Genomic DNA, 14838 nt, shown 5'->3' on the forward strand with positions numbered 1-14838 from the left:
AATATTGCTTCTCAAGTGTTCATGAGCTACGTGATCTCCAGGTATTTCCAACAGGCACTATTCTCACACACCTGATCCAATTAAAAGCTACATATTGAACACCTTAATTGGATTAGAAGAGCAAAAGTAGAGCTAGAGCCAGAAAGTGGTCAGCTGGGCTTAAGGAGTTGCCAGAGAAACAGAAGTCTAGTACTGTGACCCATCAATTCAACAATTTTAGTTGTATAGAATAAATAAAATCAGACTTCCTGTATTTCACATTACTTACTCATATCAGCACAGTTTGGAAACTGAAAGACGCAGAGCTGTTTCAGTTGACTTACCAAAAGTAACAATGGAAGCCAGCTTGACGTCCATGCACACGCTAACTGTAACGCTGGCCTTCATCAAATTTAAAAGTTACAAACAAGGCCAGTGCGGACAGGCCAACACTATCCAGGGCCCATCATCAAAATAGCCTTTCCCCAGCTTCTCCTCAATAAGTATTAATAACCTAGTTTCTACCACACTGAGTGGATAAGATGCTCAGCCACTACCACAGACATCTCAGTGGGAACTGCTCTTAAAATTCCCTGGTGGACACTGTGCATTTTCTCAGCACTAATTTCATTAACTGCAGGCGCGTCACGGCTCAACTACCCTGACATCAATAAAGAGAGAAGGAACGGGAAACTAGGCGGATACTCACTGTTAATATAGTTCTTAATTTGTGTTATATTACGCTTCATAACAACACCTTTCATCTATTAATGGGACCACCATATTACCCATACTAGATGGCTGTATAAAAACAATGTAAGAGGCAGGGAAAAAGAAGAGAGGAAAGAATAACAAGGAGCCAAAAAAAGCTCAGTAGGAGTAGAGAGAGCAGAAGCACACAGCTCTGGAGGGGAAGCCTCTAGAGGAAGGATCAATGCCATCGAGTGTCGTAATGAGTTTGGATGCAGGCCAGATGTCAGGATTATTGCTTGTGTCAGCCAACAGACAGACGGGTGGAACAATAGTCACAAGGGGCATGTATTTTGGAGAGTGTGCCCAATGGGAAAAAACTGTGCCCAGCATGGCTTGGCATTGGCCAAGGCATGCCGGTGTTCCCCGGTCTGTCTTTTTATCCCTGGCTGAGTATTGTAGGTTACAGAGACACTCTGAAACCACTGGACATTGAAAATACCTTCTGTGAGACCAGAGAGGTTTTTTAAGGAGATTTGAAGATTGTTGCTTCTATTGTCAGTGCTAATTTTTGTATGTCTACATACACATCAGAGTAGTCTCTTAACTGCTGAAAATCATGGTTACAATATAGTACACTTTAAACACCTTAAACAACCAAAATCTAAAACGTAACACACTTGACTCAGAGAGAAATCATAATTACTCTGGAATTTAAAGCAACAACTGACTGTACCTTAACAGTCACATGATATACTGTTTGTAGATAAAAACAGGTTAAAGACCATACCATCCTCTGCAGATTTATGATATCCTGGGTGGTTTAAGTATTAGCTCAGGTCAGGCGGAAGTGGTGAGGGTATAAAGTTGTTGCTACCAACACTCAAAGGATTAAACACATCTAATTGCAACAATTACAGGAACAATAATGACTTGATACACTGACAAATTTCAGCTTCAAAATATATCCCTAAAATATGGTTAGTATGTTGTCTCCTGATCGTCAGTAACAGTAACGGCAGTAATCCCTGTTTTCAAAATAAGAGGATCAACCGTTGTTATGGTAGAGATATTTTTAGCAACGGATCTTATTTCTGTCTATTCATGTTAGACCTAAAATAAAGCTTTTATAACAAATCATAAAAGATGTCATGTCACCTGCTGGCTACATTTTACAACTTCTTCTGGTCAGCACCTGCTGTATCCACGATTACATAGTGATGATTTAGTTGGCTCCATGACTAAGCCTGAGGATTGTTCAGAAAAGTCCATGAGTTGATCCCTGGGGGTCTAACACAAATCTAGATGCGTAAAAAAGCTTTTTTTTCTTCTAGAAACAGGTCCAGGCAGAGTCCAATCTAACTGTTGAGATACCAAACATACACTTTGAAGCATGAGAAAGTTGTAGGCTGGTCAATAAAGTGTAGATGAGGAGGCATGTGACGTGGCCAGGGTGGGTGAGGGCAGACAGCTGGGGCTACTGACATTATCTAACATGACCAAATGAATGATACCAAAGAGGCTTTGTGAAGAAAAACTGCATCAAATACTTTTCTGAAAAAAGAAAATGCAGCGAAATGACAAGTGTGACTTGGCTCCAACACACATAACAAGTACCTAAAAAGAAGCAAGACAGAAAGATGAGGTGTAATATGGAGTTCAGCATTGTCAGTCTGCACATTGTTCACCTTCACCTGAGGCTATCTACCATAGCGATTAGGGTCACATTTGTTCCAAATCCCCGGGCTTCAGGATTTCTCAATCTCACAACCCAGTGAGCCATTTATATCTTCTCATCACCACCACAGGAAAATCTGCACATGATTCATTTATGCCAGATAAATATTTCAGCAGACAGAGCAGCCACAGTCTATTCATGGCAATCAAAGTTCCAGAAATGAAAGCCCCCCCCCCATCTCCAACCATTTGTGAATGGGTTCGGGGGAGGCTAGAAGGGGATATAGATACTGCCTCAATCTAAGCAACAGTAACATCCATAAGTCGCTTATCAGATCACAATGCTGTAACCAGCACTCACAACAACAACAGGGCAGCTGCGGAATTAATCCCCCTCCCCATTTGGCTCAGTCTGGCTCCCCATAGGCTCAGGCGAGCTACAGTGGGACAGACAGTCCAGGGACAACATAGGCAGCTGGGGCTTGCTGTGACATCACAGGGCTGGCCTGGCTTAGCTTAGCGGGGGATCTGCAGGGACAGAAACCTTTCCACTGTGTGCGACTTTATGAATGGTAAAACGGAAGAGCGCGTGGTATGCAATACAAAGGTCTGGAAACAGGAAATAGGCGTTGTGAATCCCAGTCACTCAGTCCCAGTGTTGTGTCAATGTTGTGCCTGACCGCCAAATGTTCCTTATCTTCATCAAAACCACATTCATAAGCATTAAATAATACACCAGATTATAGTCTAAACAACACATAAGGTGTCAACAACTTGCTTGGGGTTCCTACACAGCTGTTAGGGAAACAGCCTCAGTAGTGGTGAAAAAATTTGGTCAATTTATTAGTTCAGTGACAGAAAGTTAATGAACAAATGTGTTATCAGCCAGGTTATTTGTCAAACAACAAGTCTACAGCTATGCTAGCAGAACTGTGGCGCTACTGAGCTGAATGTTAACGTCAGCATGTTGAATCAGGCATGTTTATCACATTCACCATCTCATCTTATCTTTGCTTTTTAGCATGCTAACCTTTGTATACTAGCATTTAACACAAAGCACAGCTTTGGCGGGAAATCATCCTGAGGGAAACATGACTGTCTTTACAAAATGTCATGGGAGTCTATCTCGTAGTTGTTCAGATATTTTATTCAGGACCAAAGTGGTGATCAGACCAACCAGCTGACAAAGCGACACTGCTGTCCCTAGAGTCATATGTTTTAAACATATGAACATTTGCCGTTGCTAGCCTGTCAAATGTGATGATTCTCTGCTTTATAGGGTTGTTAATTTAACACATGTGGGTGATGTGTATTTTTCACAATTCTATGTATTTAGCCTAGATGCAGACCATTCATGTGTTCGCTTTTGTGACTGCAGCAGCAGTTTTCTATGGAATCTATATGAGAATTTAATAATTTAGATTTCTCCCAGTAAGATACATGGGGCTCTCAGTGTCACAGGGTGAGCAGTTGCTTTATAATTGCCAGTTCTCAGGTGAAATTTTAAGTGTAATGGACAAAAAGAATCTAGTAAAAAAATAATGACTAGATTAAATCAACAATGAAAATGATAATAAGTTGCAGGCAGCGCCTCAGGTGACCTATTGCATCTTGACAAAGCTTAAGTGCTAAAATCTCTTCCTTGAAGCCAACAATTGATCTCTTCCTCTAGTCACATGTTCCAAATGTACCGTAACCACTGCAAGACCCAATGTTACCAATTGTCAGACCTTTTTCACAGTCTTTTCAAAACCTTAATGTTGCACATTTAGAGGATTACCAGTCTAAACCAACATTTAGCAGCTGCTTCATGTTACACAGTTTCCCAAGCAGTTTTGCAACTATAGGCCAACTACAGGATGTTACAAGTTTTTGATTGTGTCACTGTTGTAAGGCCAGAGAGATTGGTGGTTTCATCTCCTGTCTGACAGGTTGAGCAAGACTGTGCTGAAGATAAATCATATCATTGGCTCTTTATACACACTGCTCAAAATGGAACATGTTTATGTCAGAGCAGAAAATCAGGTGACATTTAGTACCAGTTTCAGTTCTTGAGCTTGAACATTAACTAGGAACTGAATGTTAGTCAAGGGGTGAATCAGTTTTTTATTTTGGATAACGTGGATAAAGAGCTGGCCAAATTCTGTCCAAGCCTTTCTGCCACAGGCTGTGATAGAAGGAGATCCATTCTGCTGTCAAACATACCTTAATTCAATCAGCTTTACTAAGTTCAATGTAGGCCTACTCTGACATGAATATGCAATGTCTAAATCGAAACATCCAACAAAACTCAGTATTAGTACACTTACTAAAGAAAGAAACATAATCAACATTAAAACTAAGGACTCAAATCTGAAATGGGAGCAAAAAACATGCTAATTTCTATCATAGGTTCTTTTAAAAATAGCTGTAATATCCAAATGGTTGAGCAATGACAATTAATCCACCCCAGTGTTTCAGTGATGTTCACTGACCTGATGTGACATGTTAGTAACGTGTTGGCTTAACAGGCAAAAATGGCACCTTCATCATTCAGAGCTACAAAGAAAGTAACACAACACAGACATAACCCCTTTTATCTTTACAGAGGGAATAATAATATGGATGCAGTTCTTGTCTATTAATGATTCAAGCCTCAGTCTTCAACAGCATTAATGTATTTAAACTATTAACAGCAGGATCAATTACAGTACTGCTTTTATTGCAGGAGCATTGAATTATTGGTCTGTTGGCACAACCATCTAAAGAAAATGAACCATATATGTCAAACATTAGGATTACATTAGGATTACTGTGATCCGCAGGACGTAAAGAAGCACAGCATAGAAATGTCGATTAAGGGCATTTTAGCACATATAAATTATTTGCTTTGGTCCAAATCAGTTGACAAGTTGATGATATTGGTGCACTTTCCCCTTGTCTTGGTCTCTTTTCACACAGAGAAAAACCCAAGCAAGCCCAAATGTAGCACTACGAGCCAAATGAGAACTTTACCTCACTCATTAGTCAGATCTGTCTGGGGCGGGAGCAAGAACATGAACACAGGAAGGAGTCACTAGTCTCGGTCCAACCTTGCCTCATTCTTCAGTTCGCTGCGAGCAACTGTTAATATTGCACATCTGCACAGAGAAATTGGACCGAATGAGGTCGGATCACATTCCAAATACAAATGAACCACTGGGACAAGACCTGAGATTATCTACTCTCAAGGATCTCAGTCTGGTTGTTTAGTCTGCACAGTAGCGAAACAAGTAGCGAAACAAACCACAATAACTGGAAAAACGCACCAAACCAAACAGGTTAGGTGTGAAAGAACCCTTGGCTGGCTTCATATTGTACCTGCTGCGTTAGCTATGCCCTTAGGATTACAGCTATCTGACAGGCATGCTGTATTTTCCTGCTGTTCATGCAGTGTGTGCATCTCATAGACAAACACATTTCACAAGAGATCACTGTATTGCACAGAGCCAAAATCTTGATTTTTTCGAGAGCAAGAAAACCACAGAGCCACAGTGCTTTACTGTTTTTTTAGGCTCAATGCAGAAGCTAGGTAGACACTATAACTGTCCTCAAGACAGCAATACATTTTTTAAGAGCAGAAACAGTAAGTTCATTAATCGATTAGTGGAGCGATAGTAAATTATTCAGCAACATTTTTTCATCTTTACAACTGGTTAATCTAGCAAAAAGGCAAATATTCACTGTTTTATATCACTGTAAATTTAATGTCTTTGGGTTTTGGACTGTTGGTCGCTCAAAATGAGACATCGACGCATGTTAATGCCTCGATTGGTTACGCGACAATGGCAAATGGCATGCAACCATGTACTGGCCAAATGAAGTCAGGGATATCACGTTTATGGTGAGTACCTTAACCCAAATGCCACTATCACGACCCGTGATTATTCATTTACTTGAAAAATAATTCAATGCAATTTCCTGCCAATGGCCAATCCTCATGACTCTGTCTGCCAATTTCGCACTCATCAGCTCATGAATCTTCATTGTCTCAGGTCAATATAAGGACATGCATGACCAAACATTAGAATAGGTTCTTTGTCACTGCATCAATCTCTGTGTGCACACGAGCACCCTCTTCCTGACCTGCCACATCCACTTTTTTTACAGACAGGGGAGAATCATTGAAGCTAGGGAAACTGAGTATTTGAAGAAACACATATTAGAGAGGCTGCAGGTTAGTGATGGAGACAGCCCATTAAGTGGAAAGTAGAGGAGTGCAAACGTCCCATGCCGGCACATAGAGAGAGTAGAGAGGCCCGAGGGGACTTGATATGACACACCAGCAGCCCCAGACAGGGGATTTAGTGGCATGTTGGGCTTTTGTGCCACATTATTATCAGCCAGTGATCCGCCAGGCACATGGGCAGCTCTCGATCCCTTCAGAAGGGAGCAGCCTATCCCCCTCCAGTCTCCCTCCCCATGCTGTAACCACTATTCAGACAGACTGAGGCTTAGCTGGTGTTATTGAAATGCTACGGGGGAACATCCTGCTTCACTTACATGTGAAAAAAATCTTGAGAATGGCATAAAGGTACAGCTTGAAAATGAAGCAGACTACTTTGTGCCATTCAAAACTAGTATGTTGGCAATCAGATGCTAAAGAGCACCTTCTATCATGTGAATCAGCTGACAGGAAAGGACAGGCATTTGGTCTTTTGATAGATTCATCCTCACAGGACAGGCTCACCTACCTATCTCCACTTTTAGTGTCAATTGTGAGAAGGGATTTGGTCTGTCTGCAGATAAGCATGCAAGCTAAGGCGGCAAACAAGGTGCTTCTTGCCATCTGTCTAACCTTAACTTGCGTAGCTTCTGTCAATCAGCTTTTCCATCTAGACAGTGGAAGCAGGTATTAACGGCCTTCCTGCCTGTCATAAAAATCTGTATTAGAGAGATCAATGTCTAAAAGGTGCCTGTCTGTCATCCCAGGTTCACACATTAAACATGTTGATAGCTACTGACGTCACCTGTACCCTAAGTGCCCTAGATAAGGTTATTTTGGCAACACATCCAGGCACGGACTGGCAGTGATGTCGGATGTTTCCACAGCTCAGCGGAGAAGAGTGACAAGGAGTGGAGCAGCACGTGGTGGGCAAGACTGGGGAGTGTGCAGCATGGGGAGCTGACGGACAGGCCGCTGATGGATTAGGTGGTAAGCCTGGCAGAGGGCTGCCCTTTCTAGATGGATGCCTGCCTGATGCACTGTGGTGATTAAAAAATAAAACTGAAGGGTGGGGAGTGTGCTTAGGCTCTCATAAAAGCATCCAAAAAGAAATGTTGCAGAACAGACGCGTGATTGCGCAAAACAGCTAGCTAGATATGGAGCCATGAAGCTGGAAATGTTGATGTTGATGTTGGAGCAGCGGCGTAGGTCATCAACCTGGCATGGTGGAGGAGGCGAGGGAATCAAATATTCAGAAAGATGCTCTCAAAGAAAACATGACACCGTTTTCACTAAAGCAGGGGAATAATAGTGTACACTTAGTGCTATGGAGTCAAGTGAAAAAACAGTAAAATCGTTTGCTTTTTGTAACTTAAAAACATAGTGTGTGGTAGTTGGGGGTTGACAGCAATAGCTGCTGCATAATTCACGTGTTTGCTCTTGTGACTGCAGCAGCAGTTTTCTATGGAATCTATATGAGTATTTAATAATTTAGATTTCTCCCAGTAAGATACATGGGGCCCTCAGTGTCATAACTCTATAATTTCTGTTGTAGTGCACAGGGTGAGCAGTTGCTTTATAATTGCAAGTTCTCAGGTGACATTTTAAAACCAACTCACAAAACTACCACCAAACACAACCACTTACAACAACACAATGTGAAATGGTGTCAGCTGCACCCTGGAAGCCACAAACGATTCTTGCAAACAAAAGAGTGAATTTCAAGTAAACAGCACACAAACTGGTTTTACTGGCATACTTGCATCTAGTTTTATCTATGAAATTAAAAAAATGACTGAATCAGTAAATCACTGAATTTGCAAGTATGGCTACTATTCACAATGTGGTAACAGTTTTTGGTTTATATTGGAAATAACTCATGTTTTATTGAGAAACATTCTCTGACTCAACAAACAGATTCAATTGATCTATGGTCTATGGAGTAGATCAATGCTTCGATCGTAGAGATGCTCAATATTTAAATCTTCAAAAAACAAAAAAAAATAATGGTCATTGAGGCCAACATCAGAACCAATATTATTCATTGTACTGCAATATCATCAATATCAAGTCCATTCATTCAGAACTTGCTAAGAAATTTAAAATTTAAAGAAAAGCAATGAATCGTGGCTTAAATAAATGAAAATGTATGCACACAAATTTGTAATTGACCGATTAATCAATAGTGTGTTACATCATGTATATGGATAAGCTGATCAACATGTTGTGCAGCAAAACTCGAGTGTATCAGAGGTTGGTTTTAGTCTTGTGGTCCTCTGCGGCAGCTTTCAGACAGTCCTTCATGTTCAAAAATACTGAATTTTGAAATTGAGTTGTATGTTTCTTTAAAAATGCATTTCCCACACTCCCAGTTACTTGGATGAAGTGCCTAGTTCAGGAATACCTCCTGCATGAACACACACTTAACAGTTAAACTGTCTCAAGCTAAATCTGATGGCACACTGTGCATTATTTTAGACATTTTATATACAGACTTAATGGAGGCGAATATTAGATATGCACATTAATGTGCCCTTCTCCAATATTTTTTGATGGAACAACTTATCTACGAGTATATAAAATATAAATGTGAGAAAGTTCATTCTAATTCACTTTAAGAGGCCAGGCTACTTGCTTTAGCAGCCAAAACAATATACTTAACTGCAGTAACTCAGATTGAAATATTAGCCTGAGCTTACCGTTCTAAATCAAACATAAGCCATCCCAAATCAAACCATAAATAATAACAATACGATATTTTATTGATCCCTGCAGATAAATTCCAGTCCAGAGAGGTCATAGGTCAGGGTCTGCCACAAATAAGGGATGGGAGGAATTTAAAGACATCATAATGAAACCCTATAGGACTGCGGATCTGCAGCCAGCAATAAGCCTGTATGTGTCCAGTCACTGGATCTCCTGGATAAACAAACAATCCTTAACACCCAACCTACTAAGCAGCCTTTGGTGCACTAGAGAGGATCCCCTTATGAGCATTCAAATCACTGAAGTCACATGTATGGATCTGTATCCTCTTCCCTGGCGAACACAACTGAGGTGCAATGGAAAGTTACTGGTGCAGTGAAGGAGTGGGGGTCCCAGCCGAATTACAATGGGTGTATTATCAAATCCACGCTATTACAGATGCCATTTGCTGGACACTTGTTATTGCGCTTTTAGACTTGTGGCTAATGCCATCAAGAATCAACTTCCAATACTCCTGGTGACATCCCCTGGTTTCTGGCATGATGGTACCTTTGTGGCGGGCTGGACACAGCTGGGGTTGTCCCAGTCTGGATGGGTGCTAGGCTTGCCCGGTCAGGTGCACTCTACACTAGCTTCAATTTTTTAGAAGCTTCATACAGACCGCAAATATCCATTTGAGTAGCGGTTATTTTAAGAAATCCTATTTTACTCCATTTTATGATGTCTTCAGGCTTTCTCTTTGAGATAACCGTTACTGAAATTAGTTATTTTAAAATTGAACGAGTTATTTTCCAGGACACTCCTTTAGAAAACTCCTAAGGCCCGCGGGGTTTCCTTGACCCCTGTTGGGGCACCGTTATTCACAGCTTTAGCTAGCAAGTTATTGTACTGTAACGTACTTCCAGACAGCTACTGGTCGGCCTTCTTGCAATAAGAAGAAAAACAGAAGTGGACATGATTTTCAAACATTTCTGCAACACATACACTTCAGTAAAATTGTCTTTACATACCCTCCGCCCGGGTACGAAGATCAGACATCGTTCTCTGAACGGGCGGCATCTCTTCACGCACAGCCGGGCGACGGCACCTGTCAAGCGGCTGCGGCTTGTTAGTTCTGTTCTCTGTGGCTCCTGCTGCTGCTTCTCAACCGTCAAAGAAATTCAAAAACGGCTAAAATTCAGAAGAGGAGCCTCTCTCATGCGGACAGTACAGCTGCGTGTTTACTGCTAATGGGGAGCACAGGCGAGGTATAAACAACATTCATTTCCTGGTGGGAACAGAACCATGCCCAGGAGCCCACGGCTTCATGGATCCCCCAGCATCCCGGTTCACACAGCGGATTATAAAGCCGATAGACGCCTTCGGTACAGCAGGAGTGGACACGGATTTACCATAAACTGACGTGAGGGGGACGGTGCCGCTTCACATTATGGACCGTACCAAATTCAGCCGCAGCGGGAGGGGGCAGCTGAACACGATAACTGTCATTTCACCGTGGCTGAGAAATACAAGTCTCGAAAAATGTATTTTTCTGAGGACGTAACAAAAGTGCTGGATTTTAATCGGCAGGAGCTCTAATGTTTAAGTTTTTAAAATTGACCAACAAATTGTTCGTTGTTGTGGACACCTCCCCCCACTGCAGTAGATGTTGTTCACAGGTTGAAGACACAACAATAGTACACTGGGTGGGAGTTGGCTTATCACAATTCAGTCTCGATTTTGAATAAAATACTTCTTCATGTATTTTGGGTTATTGCAGTGTCAGCAAATTAAGGCCTACACCACTTAACGGACCTTGACGTACATTAATTTATGCTCAAACATGAATTGTTATATATTAAAAATAATTTGCATACACTGAGGCTCACCACATTATAATGCATTTTGCAAAACATTCCATGGCATGTCTTTCTTTACAAATATGATATATAACCCACCCATTTATTTTTCAAATATACTGTTAATAATTGATGATATGTCTGTAAGTATTAGAATACACTGATGTTTTTTGCAATATATAAAAAAAACAATACATTTGTATTTTGTAATGTTCTGTTTCACATATTGCATTATGCAAACGAAAGTATATTGTTAAATTACATTTGGATCATACTGAAATCATAATTTCTTATCATACTAAGTATTTCCTTTATGCTTACTTATAACCCATACAAACTACTGATTATTTTTGCTAAAAAGTTCTTTTATCATTGCTTTAGCCTATCATTTAATATTTGTTCTCAGTGTTTAAACATTTAATATAAACTTTCGAGTTAAACTGAAAGCCATCAGTGACACAAAGACATCTAGAAATAGGAAGAACAGGGCTCACTGAGACAGTACAGACTGTAGACACAACCACACTGATCCCAGAATGGCATTTACATGTCTTTGATATTGTGTCATGATTCACAGAGATCTGATAACATCTGCATTGAGGTCAGATGGAGAAGGAGTCATGCAAGCAGTGCAATCTGCAGTAAGTACCAGTAAACCAGCAAATAAAGATTAGCAAAAACATATTTACTGATATCAAACTGTGAGCAAGCCTGTCACCAATACATCCAAGAATCACCTGACTGGAGCTACAACAGATGTCCAAGAAGCTCACTTTGAGTCACTGGACTTGATGAGATCTCCATCCATCAGATGCTGCATTGGGACTGTTGTTTATAAAATAGCTCTGTCATGTTGAAGGCTTTGCCCCTAACAGAGCAACATGTGATGTGCAAGCACCAAAAAACAGTTTTATCTACATGGACACTGTGACGGGCCATGTGGCTGCCAAGTAAAAAATTACACAGAAATATCTATTAGCTGATAACTCAGAGACTAATTCATTAAATGATCAGCCCTGTCTATCAAAACATTGTTCAAGTCTCTGGAAAACTAAACTCATAAACATGTAAAGCATGTGCTGACTCACAACAACAGAACCAAGCAGTTGTAAGCAGACACTTGTATCAGGCACTGAGTTATTATGTGATTACTGTCCAGAGAGAAGCTCAGCAGAAGATCTAATCCAGGGTGACTTACTCTATCTTACACTCTCCTGTACATCCCTCATCGGTGTATCATTCTCCTATCACGAATCTGCTAACATGGACCCACAGATACCAAAAATAAGGCATAATAAAAAGAAACATTCATGCAAATGCAAAGAAAGCAACAACAATGACATCTCTGTCTGCCTGCTGTACAAACAGCAAATCAAAGTGCTCTCATCCTCACTGCAGTTGAAATGCAAATCACACAGGAGACAGCATTTGTACAGCAGCAGCACCACTGCAGTTGCCTGAGAGAACTGCAGTGTTACAGATACACTACAATTGTCTGGTGTGTATATTGCACTGGCATTATTTTCATAATGCTGAGTGTCCTGCTTGTGTGCATGTGTATTTACAGAGAGGTTCCTTAGCGACTGCTGCCAGACTCCTCGCATATGTGATATGACACTTGTCGTCGGGAGTGATACAGGAGATTCTGCTGCTGTTCTGAGCCACGTTGCCTGTAAAATTAAAAATGTGCTTTCTCTGTGGGGATTAGGGGAAGATGAGATTATGCTTCTGCTTCTGAAAACATAAAACAGTGTGTAGGCTTTGTGAGTGAGCAGTGCAGTAGATGCTGGCAAATTTAACAACAGAAGGCTGCATCTCTTTGAACAAAAAGAATCTGGTAATTTAAGATTTAGATGTATTCACAACGATAATAAACATGATTTTTCTTTAATGCAGGTCATAATCCAGCCCAAAAAAGCAATGAAAAAAACCACAGAGAGATTGTAGGAACTCAAGATTCACCACATCCAAAAAGAAATGAACACCTGAACATCTACGCCTCCTCCTGTGCCTGCTAGAGACACATCTCTCCCAAAGATTTCCTTTCTTTCCCCCACTCTGCCTAATTCAACATCAGCTTGCCACCACGGGGATTTGGCTCTGTAGCTCCCACGGTTGCTAAGCAACAGTGACAAGAAGCCTGCCTCTTCCATTATGTGTGTGTGTGTGTGTGTGTGTGTGTGCTGGTTTTGTGTTTTACAGCAATCCGGTCCAAACAATGAGTCATTCAACCAGCCATCCAAATTTCTACCACTGTCAGAATCTGTGTCAATTACAAACAGCATGAGTGTTTTTGTCAGTTTATTTTTATCTTTAACAGACTGACCTAAAAAGATTTCACTGATACTCCCTCTGAGCACCTTTGTTTTTTGATACACCGCTGCAGTGTAAGTATACATTTTGGCAGACTGTGGCAGGCTGACTTTAGCACAAAATATAACTTTGACACAACTTTACAGTCAGGTATCAGGTTCATTTTATATTCTTTTACAGCTCGAATTATCTATTGATAACAATCACTATTATTCCACCTGTTATTTCAGTATTGTATATGGGGGGCATCCTAGTGACCTAGCAGCTAAGATAGTTTTCCTGTCTGAATCTACGCTGTCACTATAACAAAAAGTACATTTTAAAAAACGTTTCTGCGATTGAGATCAATCCCAGAAATGCAGATATATCTTTAGGTCAGTCCAAATTTACCCATTAACTGCCACCATCAGTCCAAAATGGGACTCAGCTTATGGCTTTTTTAATGTAAAATATTTATAAAAATTCGATTTGCCTCAGTTACTTGAGTCAGGAGGAGTTCAAAGATGTAGTCTGATCAACTGCAGTCACTTATAGAGGTAAAGCTCAGGCCACCACTTTGTTAAAAAGTGAAATAGTGCAACAACCACTGGATGGATTGCCATGAAATCTAATTCAGACATCCATGGTTCCCAGGTGATGAATCCCAATGACTGATGATCTCCACACTGTTCTGTAATTTCATGATCAGAAGTGCCTGAAAAAGCAAAAATGATCACGATCATTGAATCTGAGCCTCAATGACCCCACTTTAAAATGCTCCTCAAACTATGATGAGTTTGCAGTATCCTTTGGAGATAGCAAGCGAACATCAGGTTGAATAACCAGTCCATAAATGATGATGTTTGCAAGCTCCTGTCTGGGAGCCCTTTGCCTCTGCAGGAAAATACTTTGAGCCACTTTGCTGCTGTTGAGAGAGGAAATACTATGGGAAGACGTAATGCTGTTTAAACCCTGCAACAGCTTTACTGGATTCTATCCCAGATACTTTTAAAAGGGTATCCGGTTGACTACAGAGGATGAAGTGCTGGCTATTTCCCTTACTGGTATCTTCCCCATGGTACTGAGAACTGCTATTGTCAACCCTCTCTCTGAAACTTAGACTCTATAGTGCTGAATGATTTTATAGTAATTTCCAATGTTTTTAAAAGTAAAATCATAATGAAAGCAGCTTGATTCACACTTTCATTGTATTTCAGGGACGTTTGCCTCTTATATTCATCACAGCGGTGAAACAGAACTTAAGCTGTGAAAATGGAGGTAGTATGAAACTGTTTTTAATTTTTAGTGCTTTCAGACTCAGAAACGGCTTTGATATTCTCAAAAAACAACAACATAAATGTGTTCGTCAAACCTGTGGCTGCAATCTCTCTGAAGTTCAGTTTGTAAATCTTTAGCCTGAAAATTTCATCTCTTCAGGATGCATTAATCCTGCTCCTTCTCACTTGGCCTAAA

At 40.7% G+C, this 14838-nt stretch overlaps 1 protein-coding gene across 7 annotated transcripts in view; it reads right to left on the reverse strand.

Annotated features, from left to right (window-relative positions):
- Positions 1–10607, reverse strand: part of atp8a1 (ATPase phospholipid transporting 8A1) — a 101392-nt gene extending 90785 nt beyond the window's left edge. For all 7 annotated transcript variants that reach the window (XM_041943533.1, XM_041943536.1, XM_041943531.1 and 4 more), the window contains exon 1: positions 10246–10607. In XM_041943533.1, the coding sequence (XP_041799467.1) occupies positions 10246–10294 (49 nt within the window). In that variant the 5' untranslated portion in view covers positions 10295–10607. The remainder of the gene's footprint in view (positions 1–10245) is intronic.
- Positions 10608–14838: the final 4231 nt, after the last annotated feature.

This window comes from Chelmon rostratus, chromosome 9 (genome assembly GCF_017976325.1).
Source record: "Chelmon rostratus isolate fCheRos1 chromosome 9, fCheRos1.pri, whole genome shotgun sequence".
In the NCBI taxonomy this organism is placed as follows: domain Eukaryota; kingdom Metazoa; phylum Chordata; class Actinopteri; order Chaetodontiformes; family Chaetodontidae; genus Chelmon; species Chelmon rostratus.